Genomic DNA, 25,252 nt, shown 5'->3' with positions numbered 1-25,252 from the left:
TGTGCTCTGCCCTGCCCCCAGCCTCTGGGCCTTTTATATTCTCCTTCTGTCTCAAATGCCCTCATCTAACCCCATTCTCTTTGCCTGACTCCTCAGCCTTCTAAATCCAACTTAGACATTTCTTCCTCCAGGAAGCCTTCCCTTCCCCCTTCTCACATTCCCCTAGACTGGGTCAGATGCCCAGCTATGTGCCCTACAGGACCATGCAGTTCCCCAACATCACAACTTTCACAGAGGATAGGGACCTGGCACAGGGCATGGCACAGAGTGAGAGTTCCATGAATTTCTGTTGAGTGATTGAATGGCAGGCCGCTAAACCATCCCACTTTCCCTCAAAACCGATCTCAGCAAATTCCTCTATTTGGATTTCTAGGTCAGCCCTCAAGACCCAAGGGGTGCCACCAAATGGGGGAGAGCTAGGCGGGCAGGTGGGGAGGGTTGACCCCTAGGGAACAGCAGTCTCAGAGTACTGACAACACACCAAAGTCAGCCTTTGCCTTGTTTAAAATCAGTATCTGGATGGAGACATCAGATTAGAGGATTGCTCAACTCTAGGAAAATTACCCAATGCCACTGGCAACAGGATCAAGTGCCAACAGGTTTTCAACAGACCAGGTCTCAGCTAAAAGCAACAGACCCCAAAACTGCCAGCTGCACAAGGACAGAGTGGGAGACGTGCGGCTGGACGGCCGCTCACAAGGCAGAAGCGCTGAGGTGTTAGCTGAGCACCTGAGGCCGCAATGACTGGCTACACTGGAGCAGTAGAGTGTTCTGCAGGCATAGGAGAAGAGAGGCCTCAGTGTGGACGCTGGATCCTCAGAGTGAAGGCTGTTGGGTCACAAGTCTGCTCGGGGTGGTCCTATGATGGACTGAGCTCCCAGTGAGACATTTGGGAGAGTTCAGGCAGAGCTGGACACCCCAAGAGTCATCCAGGCTCTGAAAGCCTAAGATTATGCAAACCCTGCTCTGGGCCCCCCAGATCCTGGAAGGGACAGTGGGGGCACAGCTCTCAGTCCTGAGACACACACTGACACTTTGCTGCCAAAGGCCTTTATTGAGTCCCTGGCCCTGCCCTGGGGCTGTGTCCAGGCACAACAACAATCCAGGCATCACCCTTCCCCAGCTCAGGCTCCTCCTGGGGGAGGTGGGGGAGCAGCCCTTACACCTGGCACCCCTGGGTGCCATACTCCTGGAGGAAGTCGCTGAGCTGGGCACAGGCTGCCCGCTGGCGGGTGGTCCGGCACAGGCGTTCAGAGGGCATCTCCTCAATCCAGCTGTTCGAGTCCAGCAGGTACTGGGGACTGAAGAGACAAAGGGGCAGTCAGCAGGGGTCAGGAGGATGGACAGGCAGGAGAGGAGAGCACGAGGCACCTAGCTTCTGAGGGGGCAGGGCCTAGGCACTGAAGATCCATTCCCTCACAAGGTGTGAGAAGAGCTAGAGACCGAGGGGCCCAGAGAACTCACTCTTCCTTGAGGTCATAGGTGGCCCCGTCCAGACCCATGATCAAATATTCTTTCCCAGGTTCCAAGCGAAGGCGGCAAGAGGCTCGAACCAGGAAGTTTCGGGTCTGACCAGCAGCGGCCTTGGCATCCTTGGCTGACGGGATAACGTGAACAAGAGTTGTCAGAGGGCAAGAGAAAGTGCAGGATGAGCACGGGGCGATCCTCTCACTGAACCCTCACCACTCCCAACGGGGAGGTGCTACTGCTTCCCTATTTATGGACAAGCCCAGAGCTTCTAAGAGGCTGAGGGCATTTGAGCTCAGACGCGTCTGAATTTTCACGATTCCAGGCAGCCAGGTCTCAAACCCAGACCTCAGTTCCCCTATATCCCCTTGCTCCACGCCCCCCACTCCGTTCCGTTCATACTGAAGTGTAGGACTTGGGTGATCCTGGTGTCAAAGAGGCGGAAAGCAGCTCTGCCATCTTCTCGGAGAACCTTGACCTGGAAGCCTAAGAGGGAGTTGAGGAGAGGGCAGACAAGGTTAGTTACCCAGAGGCTGAGAGGGCTGCAGGGTGGTGTCCAAGCAAGGAGGCCACCTGCAGGCCTGAGAGGAGCAAACACAACCAAAGAGACCCTGAGGGCGGGTCAGGACGGGGGAAGACTGACCGTAATCCACGCGGGGATGGTAGCAGGCAAACTTCATCCTGTAACCATCCTCATCCTGCAGCCCCCGCTCCAGGACACGACGCTGTCGAGGGCACTTCCCTGAAGTCAGGGACCCAGATGAGTGTGCAGGCCCCAGCCAGGCCATCTTCCCACCCCTGCCCCCAGGCCCTGGGTCTCACCCTCAGCACACTGGCAGACGTCAGCAGAGCACAACGTGGACAGGAGTTTGCTCTTAGTTGGTGCCCCGTAAAACACAGAACATTTGTGCTCTGAAGAAAAGCAGAGAGAGGAATTAGGCCACAAGCCCCCTCTCTGCCTCCCCAGTCCCATGGAGCCACAGGACCCCCTGCCACCCTTCACTGCCCCAGTTCCTGATGTCCCACATGGAGGCAACCTATCCCAAACCTCCACGTGTCCCGGAGTGCTCACCAGGGTTGTAGTAGTCATAGAGGGTCGCACTAGCCGGCTGCACCAGCCCCACAGGCACCTCCTGCACGGCTCCAAAGCCCACACACTCCCGGGAGGTGGGCACCTGGCAGGGGGGCAGGGGAGAGGTCAGGGACTCAGCCCCAGGGCCCTGCAGGCCACTGTGCTGCACTTCCTTTGCCTGTCTCTGTTTGGTTCCTGTTGGTTCTTATCTTCAGTGTCCTTCACATTCTGTTACCTTCCAGTAACTCTAAAAACTGCCTCCCAAGGTCTCTGCTGACTTCACTGTCCAGATGGTGACCTCATCCCAGTCTCCAGGGCCCCTCTGCAGAGTCCCACATCATGGACATATTCTGCGTGAAACTCTCCCTAAGCTCAGGGTTAGCTTCTGGACCATCCGTGGTTCTGACCTGGTCATTTCTGACATTCCCTCTTCTTCCTTCCCAGAGGCACAGTCCCCGGCCCTGCCTCTTCCCTTCCTCTGTGCTTCCCTACAGAGATCTCAGACACTCTCTGGCTGTCACCTAACCCTTCCAGGCTGCTGATTCCCAAACTGAACATTCAGCCCTATTCTTGCATTAGGACTTGTTCAGGACATGTTAGTTCTCCAGATCTACTCTGTCTGCCCTGCAAACCCACTCACCCTCCTGATGGCCTCGCTTCATCACTGATACAACTTGGGGCCTCCTTTATCTGCTATAACCTAACAGCAGGTGCTATTGCTACACCTGTCCTCTGTGAGCCCACTGCTTGTGTCCTAGGCCCAGAACCCTCTCCTCATGCCCACGCTGGTCCAATCCAGCCTGCTACCCTGCCAGTTTCCCTCCTAAGCTAGGCTGCTGCATGGTCGGCTCCCTACCTAGAAATCTTCCTGGCTCCTCGTTTTCCATTGTGTTCAACCAGACTCTTCTGCTTGGCTTCTCAGGCTAATAGGGTCTGGCCCCTCTGCATACACTGGGCAGGGGCGTCTTCTCTGACCCACAAACACCTGGCTAATGGTGCTAGAGTATTAACATGCCCTTTTCACATTTTCTCCAAAAGGTTACAGTAAATGTTCAAAAAAGAAATTGGAAGGCCATCAGAAGGTTGATAATTCTCTGTTTTAGCAAAACAAGGCCACAAAAAGACAAAAACAAACTCATCTAGGACTACCATCACTTCATCAAAGAAAATACACTTTAATATCAAACACAAAACACCAAAAAAAAAACTAGGAAGGTCAAAAGAAAAAGAAAGGCAGCCCATCAAGTTGAATAAATTCATCTTTCGAAAAGGCTCACTCTTGGGCCCTCCCTGCTGACTGGCACTGGCCCCCCAGGCCACATTAGGGGCTCGGCCGCCACCTACCTGCAGGCAGCGCTGCCTCCCTGGTGGCCCATCCCTAACTCTGCTCTGGCACACTCTGGTCCTGTCTTCCTGCCCACATCACAAGTTCTTTCTAGGAACACTGGCCGCTGATACAGTGTCTTCTGGGAAACCTCATAACATATGCTCAGTAAACCTGGCGCCACCCATTCCCTCGTGTCACCTCTCCCTGCTCACCGAGTCGAAGTACAGCAGGACGTGGGGTCCCTCAGTCTCAAAGTGACTCACGTAACGGTCAGAGAGGGAGGTCAGCTGTGGGGAAGGGAAACGGTCACAGGCAGGTAGCCCTGGGCCCTGCACATGACAGGGCTCAGTAGCTGAGGGTACTGCGGGGATGGAGCAGGGCTCCTGAGGGCACAAGGGGTCCTCCTGGATGGCTGACCACACCTTCTCCAGGTCCGCCCGCAGGGCATGGAATCCACTCAGGAGGGTGACATCCGCAATGGCCATGCCCGACAGCCCCACCTTGCTGTTCCGCCTGCAGAGAGACATGCCCTGTTGTCTGGGTTCTACCTGCGCCGGGTCACAGATGCCCAGCCCCAGTCTCAGTCCTGCCTCCCCTCTCGGCCCAGCAGTGCCCCACACACCCAGGGCGGCCTGCAGCACTCACCAGATGCACACGGTGTACTGCACTCTGGATTCCTGCTCTTCGGCCGCCCTGGGTGCGTCCCTCCTGCGGCGGCTCCTCCGCCCCTCAAACAGCTGCAGGGGTGTCACTGGCTGGGAGTGGGCCCCGGGGTCATCCCCAGCTAGAGCCTCCTCATACTCATAGTCCTCGTAGTCCTCGTTGGCTTCCACTGCACAGAGATGGCATTGTGGCTTGACCCCTGGCACCAGCCCCCTCAGGGCCCCATGGCCTCTGACCCCAACGCTCACTCATGTACTCCACGTGGCCCATCACCGTCACTTCAATGTGAAGATCCTGGCAGGTTGTGTTCTTCATGTCCAGGATATTGTAGATACGAAGGATCTGGCTCAGCAAGGGGCAGGGAGAGGACATGGGACATTTGGAGTCACAGACCTCTCTCCAGGGCCACATCTAAGGGCATCTCCCTGGGCTAAGGAACTCAAGGCCTTTGGCCCCTTCTCATCCCCCTCCCTGACCAGCCCAGAAATACACATGGGCACAGGTATTGAGTTAGACGAGAGACAGAGAGGGGAGCAGGGACCTGCCCCCAGGGGCAAGCACTCTACACAGTGCACAGAGGAGGCTGGAATGGAAAGTCCAGGAAAGGCTTCCAGCTAAGGTCTGAAGGAGGAGAATGAGTTTGTTACGTGGGACAAGAAGCAGGGGAAGGTCATTCAAGTCAAGGAGATCTGGATAGATGACTGGATCTGTCTGGCTGGGGTGGGGGGCAGGGGCCCAATCTTGTACTTGGAAGAGCCTGACTTTTCTCCAAGGCTGATCTGACTGGTGTCTTCGGAAGGTCAATCTTGCTGCAATACGGACAATGGATCACCCTCTGGGTGAGATGTAAGGAAGGGAGAAGTTCTAAGACCATCTTAGAACAGAGTCCAGGAAACAAGTGACAAGGGACCCAGGCAGCAAGGGAGCAGAGGAGGAGTTACCAGGGCAATAAGGAGGGGCTCAGGATGGGGGGGCACTAAGACACCCTCCAGAGTGGTGGCTGGGCTCTTGTGGGAAAGGGGCTCCATCAGCCAGATGAGGGGACACAGGAAGAAGAAGGGGTTTGGGACACGACATGTCTGCTGTGGGCCAGGGGAGAGGCCTGGGTTGAGGCGCTGGATGTGTAGGCCATCCGCACTGAGGGCGTAAAGGAAATGACAGGTGCCCAGAGAGGGTGGAGACCACGGTGAGGGGAAAAGGCCCAGGAGGGAGCAGGGGGAACATCTTTCTCCTTCCCTGACCATGAGCTCTGCCCACAGGTCTCACTCAAGACCCCAGCTTCTCCCTGCTGGGCCCTGGCTGGCCGTGCTGCCGGCTCTCACCTTCAAGGTTCCTTTGCTGTTTCCTCCCACTTTCACATCAATCTTGCTGCCCAAGGAAAACTTCCAAGGAACAGAAAAGGGAAAGAGATGTCAGAAGGGCACACTGTTGCTCCAGCTTACCCCCTCTCTAAAAACAACCCCGCCTCTTCACCCCACCTCACTTCCCAGAAAGTTTGCATCTTCACATGCATTATCTCTCTTCAGCCTTCTAAAAACTCTGTTGGGTAGACTCTGCACGTATTATTTTCAAATGAGAAAAATGAAGCTCAGAGGCTAGGTGACTTTCTCTGGGTCACACAGCCAGGAAGTTTTCCCGCAAGGTTATCACGAAGAGGTGCCGTGGGGATACTGCAGGGGTGGGGGGCTGGGGATGGCCATAGTCGCAGTAGGCCCAGGTGTCATGGCAACCCAGGTGAGGGAGTGGTTCACCTGCAGCTCCTCCTCTATTCCCCGAGTTTGGTGGTTGTCCAGCCGTACTACATATGACTTGAGCCCACTGCGGCCCAGGGAACTGAGAGTCACATTGAGCTCCTTCTCCTCAGTGGTGTGGGAAGCAATCCAGTATTCAGCCAGAGCTTCCAGGGCCATCACCGTGTCCTGGGGAGGTTGGGTCAGGATTCAGGTGCTTGGACTCAGGACCTCCCCCACACAGAGCCCCCAGGGAAGCTGCTACCTGAGTGCTGCGGAATGCCCCTTGGAAGCCAGCCTGGTGCGTGAGCCAGGCTGCAGCCTGGTCGGCCATCTCTGCCTTGCCCTCCCAAAGCAGCAGGTGCAGCAGGCCATAGGCTGTGGTTTCAATCCACAGGGCCGGGGCCTGGGGCACAGGGTCTGCTGGGCTGTGAGGAGCCATGGTGGGCGACACGACATTGCTTTGAGAACTGGCGACTGAGTCCCAGTACCGGTAATCTGAGAGTGAAGGGAGACCCACAGTGAAGGGGGAGTAGTTGGGGGGGGGGGTCCCAGTCACTGGGCCCTTTGACGCTCCCCATCAGGCTCTCCTGGTTCTACCCCAATCATCCCTGCTTATGCTTTCATTCCTTCTTGGGGTCTTTGTTCAATTTCTCCCTTTGGGCACACTCATGGGTCCCAGGGTCCCTCAAGTCCCATGATCACTGCCAGGACCCCCTTGACTCTCACCACCAGACTCCTGGGCCATGGCCATGAGGTTGTCATGGGCAATATTCCGCAGGTTCTCAGGGGCCTTGGTCAGTGTCAGGGCATAAGCTGTGATGGCAGCTGCATGAGCACCCAGGAGCCCAGCACTTGCTTTCGTCCCCAAGAATGAGGTTGCCCTTGAGATGGAGGTTTCCTAGGAGAAAGTAGGGAGGAAGGTCTCGGGGCTGGACACCTGGGTTCCTGAAAAGAAACGGGGGAAGCTGGGGGCGAGTGAAGGGCAGACCCACAGGTGCCCTTACCACTCTTTGCTTCAACTCCTGTGTCCCCTCATCCTGGAAGACGGACAGCCCGTGATGAAGGGCGATGACCACAAAGGCGGTGAGCGCCACCGTCTCATCCTTTCCCACCAAGCCCCCCTAGTTGAAGTGAAGAGAAAAGAAGTCATCAACCAGGAACAGGAAGGGACAAGAGAGTCTTCCTACCTGTGCTCCTCAGCCCAGCCTCCCAGCCCCGCACCTGCATGGCCCTGTGGATAACCGGACAGGGGTCCTGGAATGAACCGTCAGCCTGCTGCTGGGACAGGAGCCACGTGGCCGTCTCCTGCAGCTTTTCAGGTGAGCCGCCCACCTGTTCCTGAGCCAAACTCAGTACCTTTAGCACAAAGGCAGTGAGCCTAGAGGAGATTAAAGGGATGGCTGGGTATAGGGACTGGTCCCTATAGAGGACATGGTCCCACTCCCCCAGGCACTTGGTTATTCACCTTCCCATTGTACCTGGCTCTGCCCCCACCAGCCTGGCCCCTCTCAGAGACCCAAAACCACTCTCCCAACCTCACCAGGTGCTGCTGTCCCGATGTAACCAAGCCCCATAGGAACCATCTTGTTTCCGAAACTGCTGGATCCGCATGTAGCCTTAGGGGGGAGAGGCGGCTGCTAAAGCGATGCTCACTCTCCCACTATTTATGCCCAAGGCCATGTTCCCCATTCCCTCTCTGCGCCCCCTAGCCACCTGGGCTGCCAATTTTCCATTAACTGCCCTCTCCCAGCCCCCGCTCCTGCTTGCTCCTGAACCCAGAACCTTTCTGGATCAGATCCACAGCGTGGTCCTTGGTCTCAGGGGGCAGCCTGCTCCACTGCTCTGTCTTGTCCAGGTAGCGGGAAGCAGCCAGTGTGGGGGCCAAGTAGAGCATGGTTTGTTCCGCACAGCCCTGGGGGAGCCTCAGGAGGGAGGTCAGGCCTCCTGGTGACAAGGCCCCCTCAGAGCCCAAAGCGTCCAGTGGATCTGAGGCTACAGGGGAGGAAGAGAGTTAAGGATCAGACAGCAGGCCTGAGGACTCAGGGTCAGAGGGTCATGGGGTCACAGGATCAAACAGGGGTCTACGGCTTCACATGAATCTGAGGTGGCCACTGGGAAGGGATTGGAGGACACTCCCACCTGTGACCCTGACAAAGCTGCTGAAATCTCCATCAGGGATAATATTGGGATCGGAGTTGCCAGGAATTTCCAAGGTCCGGGCTCGGTAGTCTGGGGAGATGGGGGAAGTTGGCAGTATGTCCTGCTGTCCACATCTCCTACCACCTACAAACCCCCTTAGGACACTGACAGCTAGGGGTAGAGGTCACTCACCCAGGGGATTGAGTTTATACACAATCTCCTCCCTGTGGATGGCCCCTTCATTCTGTCTCAGGAGAAATACAGCCGTGAGAGATCACACAGGAACACAGCCTGCGCCTCCCAGTGCAGACTCCCCAGGACTTGGCATTTGAACTTCAGGGACAGAGGTGGATCAGAATTGTAGAAGATGTAAACAGACCAAGGCATTGGGTTTGGGTGTTAGGCCTCTGGCCTGGCCAGCAAAGAGGGTGCCGGGGGTCGGGGGTAAATCAAGGAGCCTGGGGACCTGGATTCAGGGGTGCTCCATTCACCTCAATTTGCAGAATCTTAGACACTGCGTCCCCCACAGGGAACTCCACGGACCCTCGAGCCACCACCTTCAGGGACACAGCAGCAGCCGCCATGGGCACCACAGAGAAGCCAATGGGCCGGGCAGAACCCGCAGGCACCAATACCTGCTGAGCCAGCCCTCCGCCCCCAGCCAGGCACAGCCCCTCCACCGGGGACACGTGGACACTCATCTAGGGGCAGGAAGACAGAGATGGCCAGAGGCCCAGCCCAGTTAGGCTCCCCACCCTTCACCTGCCTCAGCTCCCACCCCCCTGTGTGCTCCTGAGGGTCCTCACGGTCACATCTTTATCCAGGTAGTTGTAGAGGACAGGCCGCAGCTCAAGCTGCTCAAAGCGGTGAACGGAGATAGGCAGGCGGAGGTGCAAGTGGAATTTACGGAACACTCGGACCCGGACAGGGGTGGCCACACACAGGCCTGATGGATGTGGGAGTTTGGGGAAGGGGACAGAGATCAGAGGCCTGGGGATATCATGGCCACAGGGTACCAGGACAGAGGGACACGGGGTGACCCAGCTCTGCCCCCGGCCCATTCCTGCTCTCTTGCCTCCCAGCCCAGGTGCACAGTGGTAGACTTCCCCAGGTCTCTGCACCACCCCCTACTTCCTATACTAAAAGCAAAAGGCTGAGCAGGGAGCCTGGGTTGAGGGGGTATGGAAGAGGGGTGGCCAGAGGCTCAGGCAGGGCGACCTCACCTGTGCTTTTGGACAGACTCATGCCATGGATCTCCCACGTGGTCAGAGAGTCAGGGAGCAGCGGTGACAACCTGTGGTGGGAAAGGTGAGAAGTCCCATCACACCCTGGGCTGGTCCCAGACACGGCCCAGAGACAAGGCCAGGCCCACCACATGCTCTCACAGGCGGGAGAGGTCCACTGTTTCCACTGTCCAGAGCCAGTTCTCCGGGAAGAAGCTGCGCACAGCAATGTCATCTTCATCCATCAGGTCCTCCTCCTGCAAGAGCTCCATGGCTGGGAGACCAGGGTGGACAGGAATGAGAAGGGGGCCATTCTGCCCTTCCAGGCACCCCTGCCTGTCCCCCAGCCCCAGCCAGCCCCTCACCTCGGGCAAGGCCCACTGGGCCCCTGGACCGGATCTTCTTGCGGAGGCCCTCAGCAAACTGGCAGCAGGACAGGAAGGGTTCCCGGCAGGCTAGCTGCCGCACACGGGCTACCCGCTGCTCACAGGAGCGTGCCATGGGCAGCCGTGTCAGCCCATCCAAGCAGCAGCGCTTGGCTACAGGAGAAGCATACTGGCCCACTGCAGGGCCAGGTGAGAGTAAGCATGAAAGAAAAGAAAAGAGACACACCTCATCGCCCACCCTGACCTCTAGATACACAAGGGTTCACCCTGAGAGACCAGGAACTCAAGAGAGGCCAATGGAGACAGCCTCCTGCCCATCCACCTTCAACCCCTGAACTTGGATCTCTGGCCCCAAATACCATAGACTGGCTCACTCGGGAGCAGAGCAGCAAAGCAACAGGCCCCTCATCCTGACCCTTGGGCCCAAGTGGAGATCTTACACTGCTTCATAGGCACCCACAACTTACGCTTCTCATTAATCGCCTTTTGAAAGTCCACATTTCTCTTTTTCCGGGTTTTCGTCTCCTTGGGACAGCTCAGACCTGGCAGAAAGCAGGACTGCAGCCAAGCTGTAAGGTGGGTGGCCTCCCACCTCCACTCCCTGCTCCTCTCCCCACTCCTCTTCTTCCTATCTTACCTCCTCAGGCGCCTCCCCCTTCCTTATCTTCCCACCACCCACTCCCCTTCCTCCATGGTTCTCACTCTCTCTGACTGAGGTCAATTGGTCTCCATCAGAAAAGGCCAGACCAGCTGCCTCGAACACCTGAAGGGCACTGTCTCCACCCCCAGGACCACAGCCAAGATTATAGCTGTTCATAACTTCAAAGACCTGGAAGAAAAGGCAAGGATATTGTGGAGACAAGAGTGACCGAGGGGCAGGATGGGTGAGAGGATGGGATATGGACAAATATGTAAGACACACAGAGAGTGGGGAAATAAGAGACCACAGGGGCCAAGCCTTGTGGGAAGACTAGGAGGAGTCTGTGGGGATCCAGAGTGAGATCTAGGGGCTGGGCTCAGGGTAGCAGGAAAATGAGCCATAGCAGGGAGGGAGGGCTGGGGAAAGGGTCTTGACAAACCTTGCCCATGTCGAGGGGTTTATGAGACCTGCCACCCACAGCATACAGAGCCGTGTCCACAGCTCCCAGTGCCACCAGGGCTGGAGAATCAGTTTTCAGGTGGAGCTTTATCCTCTCCCCAGGATTATACTCCTTGCCACTGTCCACATTCAGCTCCAGCTGGTAGAAGGGGGAGGTAGGGGTCAGTCAGTGGGGAGAGCTTCCTTCGGTGCATCCTCAGTGCACCCCAAACCAAATCCATGCCCTGTTCACAATCACCCTGTCTTCTTTCTCTCTTAACACCCCTAACACATACACATGCTGTCTCTCCCATGCCAATTACCTTGCCTTCACAGGCCCCGGCCTGGACGTTCACACGCAGGGAGTTGGCCACTGGGAGGCCTCCCTCATAGTAGAAGGCCACAAAGTAGAAGGAAGGTGCCAGGTGATGGTCCACAAACAACGAGACTGAGGTCACGGGCCTCCGGGGCTCTCGATTCACAGACACGATCTGGCCCCGGGATAGGATCTGGGCCAAGAAGAGAAGGAGCAAGAGTAGTTTCTGCTTCACTGCACATCCCAGCCCTGAAACCATTCCCCCACACAAGGGCTCTTTCCTGCCTGAGCCCCTCCCTGCACCCCTGCTTTCCTCTACAGCCCAGCTCATACACACCATGTAGTAGTAATGAGAGAAGCTGGGCGCACTGACACCCACGGCTCGCAGGTTCAGCCTGAGGGTGTCCCCGATGTGAGGGGGTCGATGATCCAGCCGCTCAATGGACAGAAACCTGGAGCCTCCTGAGCGTGGGGCTCTCACAGTTAGCCTGGCTACGGCTGGATAGGGGGAGCCTGCAGACACCTGGAAAGAGGGGCAGGTAGGCGCAGGGTCAGTGGCAAGGACCCAGGCACCCAGCTTCTCCCCCGAGCCTGGGACACAGATCCTCAGGGGCCCAGCTGGCCCCTCCTTCCTTCCCCTGTCCTCTCCCACGAAGAGGCGGCCTACCAAGAGCTGCAGTTCTTGCACAGTCTTACGGACAGCAATGGGGACTATGGCTTGGCCAGTCCCATCTGTGTTTTGTTCAAAGTTCTGGGTTTCAGAAACAGATCCAGAAGACAACTTGGCAGAAACTTTGACAGGAATGCCAGAGGCCAGGGAGCCTGACATGTCTCGGACCAGGGCCTGGGTAGGTGGGGGAGGGGCAGGTAACAGCGAGCGGTCAGTGAGGGCTTGTGCCCTCCTCACCAACACCCCCCTCCCCTGCTCATCCTTTCCCTCCAAAAGAAACCTGCAGCAGAAAGGGGTCCCCGGGCACGAAGTGTCGCTTGGTGTTGCTAAGATCCAAAGAGAAGGGAGATGACACAAAACGCCAGGATGTGAGCTCTGCCTCCTCCATCTCCCCACCTGCAAGACAAGGGGTGGAGAGAGGTGGAGGACAGAGACCCAGGAAAAGAGGCACAGGAGAGCAAGGGGGGATGCAGAGTGAGTGTTTCCTGCCCACAAGACAGTGAACTCCTCAGGACACACGCTATCTCATATTCATCTCTACGTTTGCTGAGGCCCACGCAGGACCCAGCACACAGATGGTGCATAAAGTGTGTCTGCCGGCTGGCTGGCTGGGCAAAAAAATAAACTGAAATCGGGGAAGGTACCCATACCCCAGAAACATAGTTGGAGAGAGACAGTCTCCTGGGTCTTTTCTGGCTTTGGGTCCAAGATAAGGGTAAGAAGGGGGGATGGTATTGGTGCTGGAGAACAGAGGGTCAGCTCAGAGGTCAGAGGCAAGTGTCTGGGGTTGTAATCAGGGGAAGCCACCCACCTGGAGACTCAATGATGGCTGCTGCAACATAGAGGCGTAGCCCTGGGAGGTCAGCAATATTAACATTAAGCTTCTGCAGGGCATCCTGAACCTCAGCCTTTGAAAGGGAAATGTGGCACTGACCATCTACCAGCTGGGACAAAGAAGAAAACAGGACATGGCGTGAGACACGTCTTCCATCTCACGTCCTTCTCCTCCTTCACCTTCCTCACACCCCCAACCCTCCTTCCTACCTTGGTCTGATTCTCTAGCCCCCGAAGGAAAGTCTTGACACCATCTTCAGTCAGGAGCCCAAAGCGTACATATGCCACCCCCTGCACTGGCTTCCCATAAATGTACCTGCCACCATGGAGAGATTGGAAGATGGTGGGCCAAGGGCTGGAGGTGGTAATGGAATGGTCTGGGAGGGAGGGGGGCTGGGACGAGGGAAGGACGCGGGGCTTCACAACACATTCCTACTGAGTGGGGAGCCCTGGGAGCTGGGCCAGCAGGGGTGGGGTGGGGGGAGTTACCTGGCCTCAACATCTAATTGGATTTCACCAAGAAAGCCAGGTGCTGTCAAGATGTAGGGCTTTCCAGGAATGATCTTCACCTCAAAGTTGGGAAGGACTGACCAGGGGTAAAGGGATAGGGAGGTCAAACTCTAGCGAAAGGATCCTTTAAAGACTCGTCTCCCCTCAGGGCTGTGGCACCCATATCTCCGACCCTGCCCTGGTCCCACCACTTCTTCCACTCCTTATTCCCTTCTGGAAAGGAGCTCCTTGTCCCTCATGTCTCCAGCTCTCACCGTATTTCTTCACTTCAAACTGGATACTGCTGTTGGATTCCAGGCCATCTGAGAATCGGGCTGAGATCTTCCAAGTCCCTGGCCTGAGGACAGACAAGGAAGGGACTCAGCCAACTTGTGCAAGAAGCCACGGAAAGCCAGTGGCCCGGGTCCCTGGGAAGAGGACTATGAGGGTAACCAGAGGCTCAGGGGAGCTTGGGATTTGATTCTGTGTTGGAGGCGGAGGGGTGGGAAAGTTGGAACCAGGGAGGTGTAGCTGGGGGCTAATCCTCAGGTGAGGAGAGCTCACTCTGAGATGTCTGGGATCACAAAGTCATCCTGGAAGATGGATGTGGCAGTGTACACTTGCTTCTTCCGCACACGGAGTCCATGAGAGTTCTGCAACGGGAGTAGAAATGGTCATCTGTGGGAGGTCAGATCACGGGCCCTGGCTGATCCGGAAGGTCAGAGGTCAGGGACTCACCTCCACAGTGACCACGAGGGTGTCAGTGGATGGGCGCATCTTTTGATCCAAAGCAAAGACCCGATACCGAACTGAGAATGGAGGGTGAGAGAGGTGAGCAGGAGCTCATGCACAAAGGGAAGGTGGGCCCTGGTCCCCCCACCCCTTCCAGGGAGTGAGGAGGAAGAGAACAAATACTTGTTAAGCAGCCTTCCTATGCAGCACTTTTAGGTTATCTCACTGAAGGGGCTGGGAGGCAGCTAAAGGTGAGGCTCTGGGGCCGAGACTCACCCCGCTGGCCAGGGTTATAAATGGGCTGGTCAGTCTGCAGAAAGAGGTGCCCTCGGCGAGAGGAGAAGCGCAGGTTGACACCCTGAATGTTTGTCTTTCTGGACAGAGAGTCCTTTAGCCATGGCGACTCAGCCACCAGCTGGACCTGGGGACCTCCATGGAGACGAAAGAGGCCACAGTTCTTTGCACCGTTCAGGGGGATCTGTCAAGAGAGGGGGTGGGTCAGAGACAGAGCAGAAGGAAAAAGCCAGAGAGATTGAGACAGAAACAGGGAAGGAGATCATTGCAGGGAGGAAAGGAGGGAGGGAGGCCAGGAAAAAGACAAAGACATTTACAAGACTTGGGGCGGGGCGGGGGAGTGGACGTGACACCACGATGACAGAGTGAGAGGTGCTGAGAAGCAGCAGGAGGAAGTGGCAGTGGCGTCCAGTTACCTGGAGGTTGAGGAGTATGAAGTCATCTGCTGAGGTGAGGGTGAAGCCCACCTTTGGGGAGCAGGGGGCATTATTGCCGTATGGGTTTCTCAGGAACACAGATCCTTTCACCACCTGTCCCCGGGGAGCATCATGGAGCTGCAGTCCCACTGACAGGGGAACCCCTAGGTGAACCACAGAAGGAGCAAACAGGAGCAACCTGGGGAAGACAGGTGAGGGTCAGCAGTCAGGCTCCACTTGGGCCCCTCCACCCTTCGATCCTCTATCAGGTTCCCCCACGCCTGCATTGCCATCAGCAGCCCTGCCCCTGCTCAAGCACACCAGCATCCTGCCTCCAGGACCTGGGCTTCTGCAGAGACAAAGCAAAGAAGCTGGATGCCCAGATCAGCCCCAAGAGGAGCCTCATGGCTGGAGGACCTAAAAGGGATCAGACTCGTCTGTCTGTCTGCTCCTTTCTGGCCAACCTAGGGTTTGGAGCAGAGTTAACTCTGGACTTTGCTCCTCCCCTGGTCCAGCTAAGCTGGGAAACCACGTGATAGCCAAGAAACGGAACTGGCCCCAGGCCCAGTATTGGGGGGTGCACCCCGGACACCTGGGTCTCTGAAGAAATCATAGCCCAGAGACAGACCCTATCCTTTCCTGTTAACCCCTTTCATCCCAGTGCGGGGCACCACTCCCTACGGGTATATCTGGGTGTGTGTATGTATATACATGCTCAAGTATACGCGGGCGTAGGAGAGCCCAAAGTGGCTCGGCACGTGGCTGGAAACACGTGGCTCCTTTGTCAAGGTCCTAACAAAACAAGGTACTAAGACACTTGTCTCTTACTATAACCCCCCAAAAAACTGAACTATATGAGGCTTTTGCTTTTTGTAGGCCCTAACAGAAATCCCGTGGTTTAAGAGATCAAGCACACCTCCCAACCACAGAGGCAACTGACTCAACGTCCCTTTTCCTCTCTAAACAAGGAGGTACAGCTCAGGCCCAGTCTGGCCTTACCTCTACCCATAAACGAGGCGCCAGAACACACACATCAAACAAAAGACATCCAGAAAATATCACTGGCAGAAGTACTTTATTTGGCAGTTTCAACCCAACATGTAGGGAACAGAACCCTGCCCTCCTTCACCACCCTCCCCAGAAAGCCCACCTTCCTATCTCCAGACAGAGTAACAACAGCACCTTTTTACATGAAAGGCAGCAGCCATGGCCTTGGCACGGATTCTGGCTCCACCTCCATGGAAGGGCAGAGAAGCGTTGCCCAAACCCCACCACTGGGTCGGAGCCCAGGTAAACAGCAACAGTCATGTCTGACCCTGACTCTTTGCATGGCCACAAGCCCAACACTCATCCTGGATCCCAAGCCTTCCCAAGGTGATCCCGTCTCAGCCACTGCTGGGGAGCACTCCTGGGCCCCTCTTGCCCCACTCTGGGGAGATGCGCAAGGACGAGCAGAATCCTCAAGTCTCTGGCAGGCGGAGGAGGGTTCCAGAAGTGGTGGAGACACTGTGCAAGAGAAAGACAAGGCTGGAGCCAGATACGTAGGTCCAAGGCCTAGGGAGAACTCAGAACTTGGCCAGGATATTCCAGGGTTCCAGAGAATGAGAGAGGAGCTGGGCTTCACTAATGAATGAAGCATGAGCAAGGAGGAAATCCAATCTTGGGTCATGGTTCTGTCATCTGCCAGAGGCTGGGGAAAAAACTCACCAATCCACCAGCTGGGCCCCAATGAGGTCATGCACATGGTAGGCGAGGCCAAGTCGCACCGCAGCAGGCACCCGCCGGCCCAGAAGCTCCGAAAGGAGTAGCTCCCGGTACTTGGCCTTCCGGACCATGCCAAGGACAGCGTGGCGCCCTGGAGAGGTGGCACAGGAGAAGGGAAAGGTGAGTAAGGTCTGAAGAGCCACCAAAAGGTGTTCTTGAGGGGCTGAGGGCTTCAGCTGCAGACAGGATACCTTTAACAAAATACTTGATGAATCTCCCAGCTCCAGGCACAGCTAGCCACCAACTGCCAGCATCTCGGACGGTGAGAACTCCAGCGTTCACCAGCTGCCTAAGGGGGGTGGGAAGCAAGAAGAGATGAGCTATTGGCTCTGAGAGCCCTCTCTCCTCCCCATCCACTAATGTTTGGACACTAACTCTCCAGAAACATGGGCAACCACCCAAAGGGACTGGATAACAGAGGCCCACCATGGGGCGGTTCTCTGCTCACACTGTGCTGTTCCCTGCCTCTGTGCACCTTGCTTGTTCCATCCCCTACCCGACTGCTCTCCCCTCACTCTTCCTTTTCTTGTTACTATTACTTGTTCCCTAAAACAGCTTCTCCTCTCAGAAGCCTGTCCTGACCACATGCCCTGATACATGCTCAGTCCCATCTCCAGCGGAGAAATAAGGTCTTTCTTCTGCGCTCCTGCCACGGCCTACAAGGACCGCACCACGGCTTCACTCACACGTTACTGAAAAGAAGCTTATAAAATGCTTTCACCTACACCATGGATTACGAAGTAGGGAGCCTGAGCCAGATAGAGACCCATGAAATGATATTTTTATTTAGTCCTTGTCCAGTTGTTGTTCTTTTGAATATGAATGCTTTAGGGCCTTCATAGCTCCTAACATCCTCTATTCTCTAGTCTCAGAATGATTCACATCAGGCATTTATGGTTCTTGCCAGGCCTCTATACGCATTTCATTAGCCATGCAGATCTCCTGAATTTTAGTCCAGGGCTCTTCCCAAGGCCCCAGGTAAAACAGGCCTCCTCTCTTGGGGGAGATCTCCTCTCTTAGGTCATTTTACTAAAAAGAAGAGTCAGCCTTCTTGGCAGGTTCACCAAAAGGAAAAGGACGAGGCTGGATGAGACTGGAGGGAAGCAGCGAGGTGCTAGATGCCTGATTCTGTTGGTCCCCCAACTCTCACGTGATCTCTGGGTCCCTGAAGCCAAAGGTCTGTGTCATTTGATCCTGCTGGAAGCTAAGGTCCCCACAGGCTGGAAGCACTGAAGCCAGAAACTTCTGCACCGCCCCAGCATACGGTCGGCCATCGCAGGCCTTGAGGACCTGGAACCAAAGAAGAGAGACATGGTCTGGCCCCACCCTCCCCCTCCACTGACCTCAATCCCCAGGATGACATCTCTTCCTGTGTTGTCCCTTTTGCTAAGGTCCTTCCACTTCTCATACTTTTCCTCGTCTTCCTCTCCCTCATATTACTACTTACTAGAGCCCTGAGCCCTCTCTGCAGGATATGGGGTGGGGGAATTGTCTCTTTTCTTTTTACTTCCACCCGCTAATTTCCCTGCCTGCCCTGCTCGTTCCCCATGACACACACACACAGTTACACGTACTCTCGTCCTGTAGTCCTCGGTAAAGATAATTCCGTGGGCATCCAAGTCAAAGCCTAGCTGGACGATTCTGATCTCCCCCTGCTCTTGAAGCTCCTTCTGTCTCCAGAGAGATAGGAGTGAAAAGCAGGATGTCAGTGTAAGATGTTCTGCCACACTCTGGGCACTTTTGAGCAGGGAGATTTTGTTTGCCAGTATTGGGGGGGGTTTCTCTAAGTAAAGGAAAAACTGTGGGGAGAAAATTAAGCGGATCACCAAACAGTCTTTTCCAATTAGTTACCCACCCCTCCTATCCACAAACTTCATCAGTTGTTTGCCAACCAATCAATACACATTTTCTAAGACCAAGCATATGCTAGACAACAAAATAAAACAGACAAACGCCTTGCCCTCAAGGAATTAACAGTCTAGCTTTTGTGTGGGGGAAGGTGGAGAGGATTATGGAATAAAATGTTTAAAACAAATAAAAAATAAACCAGAACTTCTGTTTCCAGGAATATAGCAAGAACCAACTCACCTGCTGAAAATTAAAGTGCTGGATAAAATATTGCTTAAAAAATTGTTTAAGCATTAAAGAGCTCACAAGATAATAGGGAATTACCAGACCAATATAATATCTAATGAAAACAAGAACTCATAGAAGTAATTGGGACATGGAAGGTGCTTGCTGATGTAGGCAAATCTGTCCAGCACACAGTCAAAAATAACTGGGCATACAAGGAAACAAAACTCAAAAGAAACAGACAATAGAAACAGGCTCCCAAAGACATGTTACGGTGGAAGTATCCAAAACAGACTATTACCAAGAAAACTATGCTTATAATGCTGAAATAAATAAAAGCCAAGATGGAAAATTTCAGCAGAAAATTATAAAAACTGACATAATAGATTTGAAAAACATCCAACCAGAAATTCTAGAACTGAAAAATAAAGGAAGTACAATGAACTCAATGGATAGGTTTAACAGATTAAGGCACAGCTGAATAAAAAGCTATTAATCTGTAAAACAGATTAAAAAAATAACCAGAATATAATAAAGACAGTCAAAAAGATCAAAATTTCAGACAAGAGGCTAAGATTGTAATTAGATGATATTTTGAACTGAATGATAGTGAAAATACATACCAAAACTTGGGGGAGATAAATATATATCAGTACTTAGAGGGAAACTATGGCCTGACATGCATATATTAGAAAAGAAGAGAGGATGAAAATTATTTTTTAAAAAAGTAAAATAAACCTAATAGTAGAGGGAAAATAGATTAATGAAATAGAAAACATGCATACAAGAGAACAACAAAGCTTAATATTAATTCTTTGAGAGACTATTAAAATTGAAAAGCCAGTGGTGAGACCGACCAAGAAAAAGCGGAAAACCTAGAAAAAGCACAGATAACCAATATAAAGAATGAAAAAAGGGTCATCACTACTGATTCTACAGACAATAAAATGAGTTTACAAACTTTATGCCAATAAATTTGGAAATTTAGATGAAATTGACAAATTCCTAGAAAAATACAATTTCTTTCACTAGCATGCACAAAACGGGATATATCCATAAAATGGAAATTTATGAAAATGAATTAACTATAGCTTCATGCAACAACTTGGAAGAACCTCAAAAATATTCATCTAATAAAGCAAGATATAAATACATAAAATACGATTTTGTTTATATCAAGTTCAAAAGTGGGTAAAACTAAGCTATGCTGTTTATGAATAAACACATAGATAGTATAAAGAAAACCAAGGGGACAATTATCAAACCAGTCAGGATAGTAGTTACCTCCAAGGGACATACGACATTTTGATCAGGGAGAGAGATACATGGGATGTTAGCCACGTTCTACAGTCTGACTTGGGAGGTGGTTAAATGGGTATTTGCTTTATAAACATCCTTTAAATTGTGTGTGCATGTTTATACTTTCTTTTGCGCGATTTTTAAAGGTTTTTTTAAAATTTAGGAGGTCAGCCCCATGGTGTAGTGGTTAAGTCTGACACACTCCTCTTCAGCAGCCCGGGTTGGGATCTCAGGCGCAGACCTATACCACTCTTCAAGCCATGCAGTTGTGGTGACCCACATAGAAAACAGAGTAAGAATGGTACAGATGTTAGCTCAGGGCTAATCTTTCTCAAGCCAAAAAAGAGGAAGATTGGCACAGATGTTAGCTCAGAGCAAATCTTCCTCACCAAAAAAAACCCAAACAAAATTTAGGCTAACATCAACAAATTAAAAACAACAAATACTCTATAAATTGTGATTCCATCTGACTTGCTTCCTCATGGGATTGGAGGTAGTCTCCATCTTCCTTTTCTTCCCTCTTTTCTTCCTGACAGGTTGTCATTAACCTTCCCCCTAATAATGCGATGGACAGAGCTTGGATATTATTTTACTTGACCTATTCACAGACCACTGCCTTGAATCACAGGTGCTAACAGTGCCAACTACTTCAACTTCTTACAAATCTCTTAACTTTTTCAATAGGCCTCTTCCTTGGTTCCTCCTAACTCTGGCAATTCCTTCTCAGCCTCTTTCACAGACTCCTCTTCCTCTGCTTTCCCCTTCTATCAGTGGATCTCAAATTTTAAGGTGCATTATGAATCACCTGGGGCAGTAGTTCAAAAATGTAGATTCCCTGGTCCTACCCCAAGAGATCTTAATTCATTAGCATTGAGTGAGTCCCAGGAAAGTGTATTTTTGAATAAGCAGCCCAGGTAATTCTGATGCAGGTAGAACTCAGGACATACCTTAAGAAACACTGCCTTAAATGTTGGTATCTCCCAGCATTGTCGATTTGACTCTATTATCTTTCACTGTAAACCTGGAGTCCTTAACCTTGGGCCTCAGAGGATCTGTGAAACAACCCTCCACCCCCAGAAATTGTACATATACTTTGTATTCATGTGGCATACATGCATTTTTATGGAGTTAAAGAGCCATACCTTTCATTACATTATTTTTTTTTTAAGGAAGATTAGCCCTGAGCCAACATCTGCTGCCAATCCTCCTCTTTTTGCTGAGGAAGGCTGGCCCTGAGCTAACATCGGTGCCCATCTTCCTCTACTTTATATGTGGGACACCTGCCACAGCATGGCTTGACAAGCGGTGCATAGGTCCGCACTTGGGATCCGAGCCAGCGAATGTTGGGCTGCCGATGCAGAACATGCAAACTTAACTGCTGCGCCACCGGGCCAGCCCCTCATTACATTCTAAAGTTTGTAAAAAGACTAAAAATCACACCTCTACTCACTCTTCCTACACAATCTCATCCACATCCACAGACTGAACCACTCTTCACATCTTGATGGCTTCCAAATCTATATTACTGGCCCAGAATTCTCTCTAAACCCTCCTGTCCAACTGTCTACTACTCATTTGCCTTTGGATGCTCCACAAGCACCTCCCACTCAAATTGCACAAAATTATACACATCATCTGCCCCCAACAACACAACGTGCCCCTACTCTATGCACTTTGCCAACCACTCAGCAGCCTGTCAACCGGAAAATCTGAGAGTTATCCTGGACTCCTCCCTCTTCCCACTCTCCATATCCTTCTCCCTCACCCAACCTCTCCCTACTACCCAGTGCTAATTTAGGCCTTCACCAGTTCTCAGCTGCAGTATCTTCCTAACTGATCTCCTTGCCTCACCTCACTACCTCCAATCCACCCGATACACCATCCCGTCTCTTGTTTAATATTCTCTACTACCTCATCTCTACCAGCCTTCAGTGTAAGAATGAAACATTGATGCACAAGGTCAGTCGTAATCTGATGTCTGCCTGTGTTCCCAGCGCTATAGACTGAACCATGCCCGATGACTCAGTTTCCCCAAAAGCTTCGCTCTCCCACCTCCACAATTTGGCATGCTCTCTACTGCCAGAGATCTTTTAACAGCGTCTGTAGCATTATCCTTGGTACCGCAGCGCCTGGCACAGTGCCTGGCCTAGAAAGACCTAACGCTTGCTGAATGGCTGAATGGCTGGCGGACCAACTGAGTGTCTGAGCGACGGGGGACCTCGGGAGTGCCCGCGAGGCAGGGAAGCTCTTCCGTCGGTCGCTGTGACGCCCCTCACCAGCTGCCGGTCAGCCACCGTCCGGTCGGGCACGAGGCTGTACACCTGGCTCCTCAGCGCGATGGGGGGCAGAGCATCCTCGAACAGGCCACGCGGGAACAGCTGCACTAGCTCCGCGACCGCCGCGCGCGCCGACCCTGGGCGGAGAGACAGGTTACCGAAACGCGGACTGGGGCGAGAGCGTGGGGTACGACTATGGGAGCGCTGTTTTCCCAAAAGACAAAGTTACAGGAGACGAGACTGCTGCCAGCTGGGGCTTTCAGCCTCGCCCCGGGGTTGCCATGGTTACCTAACTCGCCCCTCAAAGGATCGGCCTCTACAGGCCCTCGTTCCCTCCGCCTCTTCAGTCCAAAGGTCTCCGGGACCAGGCGATGCCTCTTCTGGCTCATATCCCGGGATCTATGATGCGGGGAAGAGCAGTGAAGGAAGAGAACACGAAAACAGAGTCTTCCGGCGCAGAGCAGTGACGTACGGGCTCCCTGGGCGTCTATCCTTGGAGACCAGTCGGCCCCGAGTAAGTAAGACGACGTGGTGACGAAAGAGGCGTCCACTTGCCGTCTCTCGGGCTGGGAGGGGCGGTACCAATACCGATACGAGCACCGCCTCCGCCCGGCGAGGCCCCATGTCTGCTGCTGATTGGCCTCCTCCGAGAGCACTCAGTCCGGAAACGCGTGGGCGGGGCAGAGGGACGCCGGTAGCCACGTTGATCAATCTGGTGCAGAGCGCGGCCTCTCCCCCGCCTCTGAGGTGTTTGCCCACCCCGTGTCGCTGCATGATTGCGTCATCCAGAGCGGAGAACCACTTTGGCATCCCTCTTCGACTTCTGACCCATCTGCCATGACGTCATAGCTCTGCGGAGGTGGAAGTCGAAGTTGGCTGGCTTTGAGGTAACCAGATCCTTGAACTGAGCCCAAACATGCTTCTTAACCTCGCTGCACTTGGAGGATCTGGAGGTGGGGGTATAGGTCAAAGGAAAAGGCGGGATGTGCACCAGGCCGTGGTTCTGTTTGAGGGGCTAGGACCTGCATGTTGCAAGGCCAGAGCTTGGCCTTCAGGAGGCTCACTGAGTCCTGACCCGGAGTCCCCGTTCTCCAGACCTCCTCTGTAAAATGGAACTTTCCACCCACCCCCTCAGGACTTCATGGAGCCCAGAGGGACCAAGAGAGGAGCTGGGAAGATAGAGGTAGCTGAGCCTCGGAACAAACTCCCCCGCTCAGCACCCTCACTGCCCACAGACCCTGCCCTCTACTCTGGGCCCTTTCCTTTCTATCGGCGCCCTTCCGAACTGGGCTGCTTCTCCCTGGATGCACAACGCCAGTACCATGGAGATGCTCGAGCCTTGCGCTACTACAGCCCACCCCCCACCAATGGTCAAGGCCCCAACTTTGACCTTAGAGATGGATACCCTGATCGATACCAGCCCCGGGACGAGGAGCTCCAAGAGGGGCTGGACCACCTGCTACGCTGGCTCCTGGAGCACCGAGGCCAGCTGGAGGGGTGAGCAAAGCATAGCACACAAGTAGATCTAGAGACCTGCACCTGTCCTCTAAAATTGGGAGAGCCAGAGCTGGAGTGAGAATCAGTCCTTAGAAGGAACTTGGGTTATTCTTTGGGGGAGCCATCTGAGCTAATGCTTGTGTCAGACCTTCAGTCTCTTAACTCCTCCTTCTCAGGGGTCCAGGCTGGCTGGCAGGGGCCATAGTGACGTGGCGGGGGCACCTGACAAAATTGCTGACTACACCATATGAGCGGCAGGATGGCTGGCAGCTGGCAGCCTCCAGGTTCCAGGGGACACTGTACCTGAGCGAGGTAGAGACACCGGCTGCTCGGGTTCAGAGGCTTGCCCGGCCACCCCTCCTCCGGGAGCTTATGTACATGGGGTACAAGTTTGAGCAGTACATGTGTGCAGGTGAGAGTTGCCCCTGCTCTGTAGCCCCCTCTCCTTTCCCCAGAGATTGAGCCCCCACCCTTGCCACTGCTTCTCTCCTTGTGCAGACAAACCTGGAGGCTCCCCAGACCCCTCTGGGGAAGTTAACACCAACGTGGCCTTCTGCTCTGTGCTGCGCAGCCGCCTGGGAAACCATCCTCTGCTCTTCTCAGGGGAGGTAGACTGCAGAGACCCCCAGGCCCCATCCACACAGCCCCCCACCTGCTATGTGGAGCTCAAGACCTCCAAGGAGATGCACAGCCCTGGCCAATGGAGGAGCTTCTACAGGTTCAGGATGGGGGTGGGCAGGGCAAGAACCCAGAATTGATAGCTGGGAAAGGGACTTGGGGGAAGAGGATGAGGCTGGAGGGTGGAGGAGGGGTCCCATTGACCCCTTGCCTTTCTTGACAGACACAAGCTCCTGAAATGGTGGGCTCAGTCTTTCCTCCCAGGGGTCCCAAATGTCGTCGCTGGCTTCCGTAACCCAGAGGGTTTCGTCTGTTCTCTCAAGACCTTTCCTACCATGGAGATGTTTGAACATGTCAGGGTAAGGCAGTGGTGTTGCAGCTCCCACCTGTATCCCCTGCACCAAGACCACAGGTCCAGGGCTGCACTCCACCTTCCCGTTCTCCCCGCCTCACCCTCATTGCTAGTCTTCTGCCTCCTCCTCTGTCCTCTCCAGAATGACCGTGACGGCTGGAATCCCTCCGTGTGCATGAACTTCTGTGCCGCCTTCCTTAGCTTTGCCCAGAACACAGTTGTCCAGGATGACCCCAGGTGAGGCATTCAGCTGTGCACCTCCCCTCTGGGTCCCCGAAGCTTGGCCTCCAGCCCTCAGCTCATGACTCATTCTGCCCCCTAGGCTCGTCCACCTCTTCTCCTGGGAGCCTGGTGGCCCAGTCACAGTGTCTGTACATCAAGATGCACCCTATGCCTTCCTGCCCATGTGGTATGTGGAAGCCATGACCCAGGACCTCCCATCACCCCCCAAGACACCCTCCCCCAAGGACTGATGCTTCAGAGGGGCTGGTCCCGTCTCTGTGTGCACAGATAAAGGCATATTTTTAGGTGGTT

General features: G+C 54.0%; 3 protein-coding genes across 4 annotated transcripts; 1 reads left to right on the top strand and 2 right to left on the bottom strand.

Moving 5' to 3' along the window:
• Positions 1–1,034: 1,034 nt before the first annotated feature.
• Positions 1,035–15,364, bottom strand: LOC103563298 (complement C4A (Chido/Rodgers blood group)). The gene is made up of 41 exons (XM_008538611.2): positions 15,181–15,364; positions 14,840–15,038; positions 14,406–14,607; positions 14,136–14,206; positions 13,962–14,050; positions 13,673–13,755; positions 13,398–13,494; positions 13,119–13,224; positions 12,886–13,018; positions 12,355–12,470; positions 12,072–12,248; positions 11,742–11,927; positions 11,412–11,597; positions 11,090–11,248; positions 10,713–10,839; positions 10,478–10,552; positions 9,990–10,187; positions 9,787–9,898; positions 9,625–9,695; positions 9,208–9,347; positions 8,893–9,102; positions 8,594–8,645; positions 8,402–8,491; positions 8,045–8,254; positions 7,803–7,878; positions 7,484–7,640; positions 7,267–7,383; positions 6,989–7,160; positions 6,525–6,757; positions 6,281–6,448; positions 5,852–5,911; positions 4,778–4,871; positions 4,512–4,698; positions 4,289–4,379; positions 4,079–4,153; positions 2,540–2,642; positions 2,290–2,379; positions 2,111–2,209; positions 1,870–1,953; positions 1,465–1,597; positions 1,035–1,301 (listed from the first exon to the last, which is right to left on the bottom strand). Exons 1-41 carry the CDS (start codon positions 15,243–15,245, stop codon positions 1,160–1,162), a joined length of 5,235 nt encoding a protein of 1,744 aa, XP_008536833.2. The 5' UTR covers positions 15,246–15,364; the 3' UTR covers positions 1,035–1,159.
• Positions 15,365–15,897: 533 nt separating this feature from the next.
• STK19 (serine/threonine kinase 19) lies at positions 15,898–22,676 on the bottom strand. 2 transcript variants are annotated; one of them, XM_070585810.1, is made up of 7 exons: positions 22,541–22,676; positions 22,252–22,388; positions 18,178–18,402; positions 17,754–17,893; positions 16,795–16,892; positions 16,547–16,694; positions 15,898–16,345 (listed from the first exon to the last, which is right to left on the bottom strand). In XM_070585810.1, exons 1-7 carry the CDS (start codon positions 22,638–22,640, stop codon positions 16,300–16,302), a joined length of 894 nt encoding a protein of 297 aa, XP_070441911.1. In that variant the 5' UTR covers positions 22,641–22,676; the 3' UTR covers positions 15,898–16,299. The 2 variants fall into 2 exon arrangements, with proteins under 2 accessions (XP_070441911.1, XP_070441912.1); XM_070585811.1 differs by having other exon boundaries at positions 18,178–18,273.
• A 257-nt stretch (positions 22,677–22,933) lies between these two features.
• On the top strand, positions 22,934–25,252 carry DXO (decapping exoribonuclease). Its single transcript, XM_008538601.2, has 7 exons — positions 22,934–23,138; positions 23,387–23,748; positions 23,925–24,160; positions 24,247–24,466; positions 24,590–24,725; positions 24,861–24,955; positions 25,041–25,252. Exons 2-7 carry the CDS (start codon positions 23,393–23,395, stop codon positions 25,189–25,191), a joined length of 1,194 nt encoding a protein of 397 aa, XP_008536823.2. The 5' UTR covers positions 22,934–23,138; positions 23,387–23,392; the 3' UTR covers positions 25,192–25,252.

Source organism: Equus przewalskii, chromosome 19 (genome assembly GCF_037783145.1).
Source record: "Equus przewalskii isolate Varuska chromosome 19, EquPr2, whole genome shotgun sequence".
NCBI classification, from domain to species: domain Eukaryota; kingdom Metazoa; phylum Chordata; class Mammalia; order Perissodactyla; family Equidae; genus Equus; species Equus przewalskii.
This window is presented reverse-complemented; position numbering and strand designations above follow the sequence as displayed.

Excerpts from the sequence above, each read along its gene's own strand:
- STK19 (XM_070585810.1), bottom strand. The coding sequence starts at position 22,640 with ATGAGCCAGAAGAGGCATCGCCTGGTCCCGGAGACCTTTGGACTGAAG. Across the intron at positions 18,403-22,251 it reads CGGTGGCTGACCGGCAGCTG|TTTTTCCTTTACTTAGAGAA; the intron begins GTGAGGGGCGTC and ends TTCTCCCCACAG. Across the intron at positions 16,346-16,546 it reads GGGGCCCAGCTGGTGGATTG|TGTCTCCACCACTTCTGGAA; the intron begins GTGAGTTTTTTC and ends TCTCTTGCACAG.
- LOC103563298 (XM_008538611.2), bottom strand. The coding sequence starts at position 15,245 with ATGAGGCTCCTCTTGGGGCTGATCTGGGCATCCAGCTTCTTTGCTTTG. Across the intron at positions 8,646-8,892 it reads CTAAGATTCTGCAAATTGAG|AATGAAGGGGCCATCCACAG; the intron begins GTGAATGGAGCA and ends CTCCTGAGACAG. Across the intron at positions 7,384-7,483 it reads TTATCCACAGGGCCATGCAG|GGGGGCTTGGTGGGAAAGGA; the intron begins GTGCGGGGCTGG and ends CACTTCAACTAG.
- DXO (XM_008538601.2), top strand. The coding sequence starts at position 23,393 with ATGGAGCCCAGAGGGACCAAGAGAGGAGCTGGGAAGATAGAGGTAGCT. Across the intron at positions 23,749-23,924 it reads CACCGAGGCCAGCTGGAGGG|GGGTCCAGGCTGGCTGGCAG; the intron begins GTGAGCAAAGCA and ends CCTCCTTCTCAG. Across the intron at positions 24,726-24,860 it reads AGATGTTTGAACATGTCAGG|AATGACCGTGACGGCTGGAA; the intron begins GTAAGGCAGTGG and ends TGTCCTCTCCAG.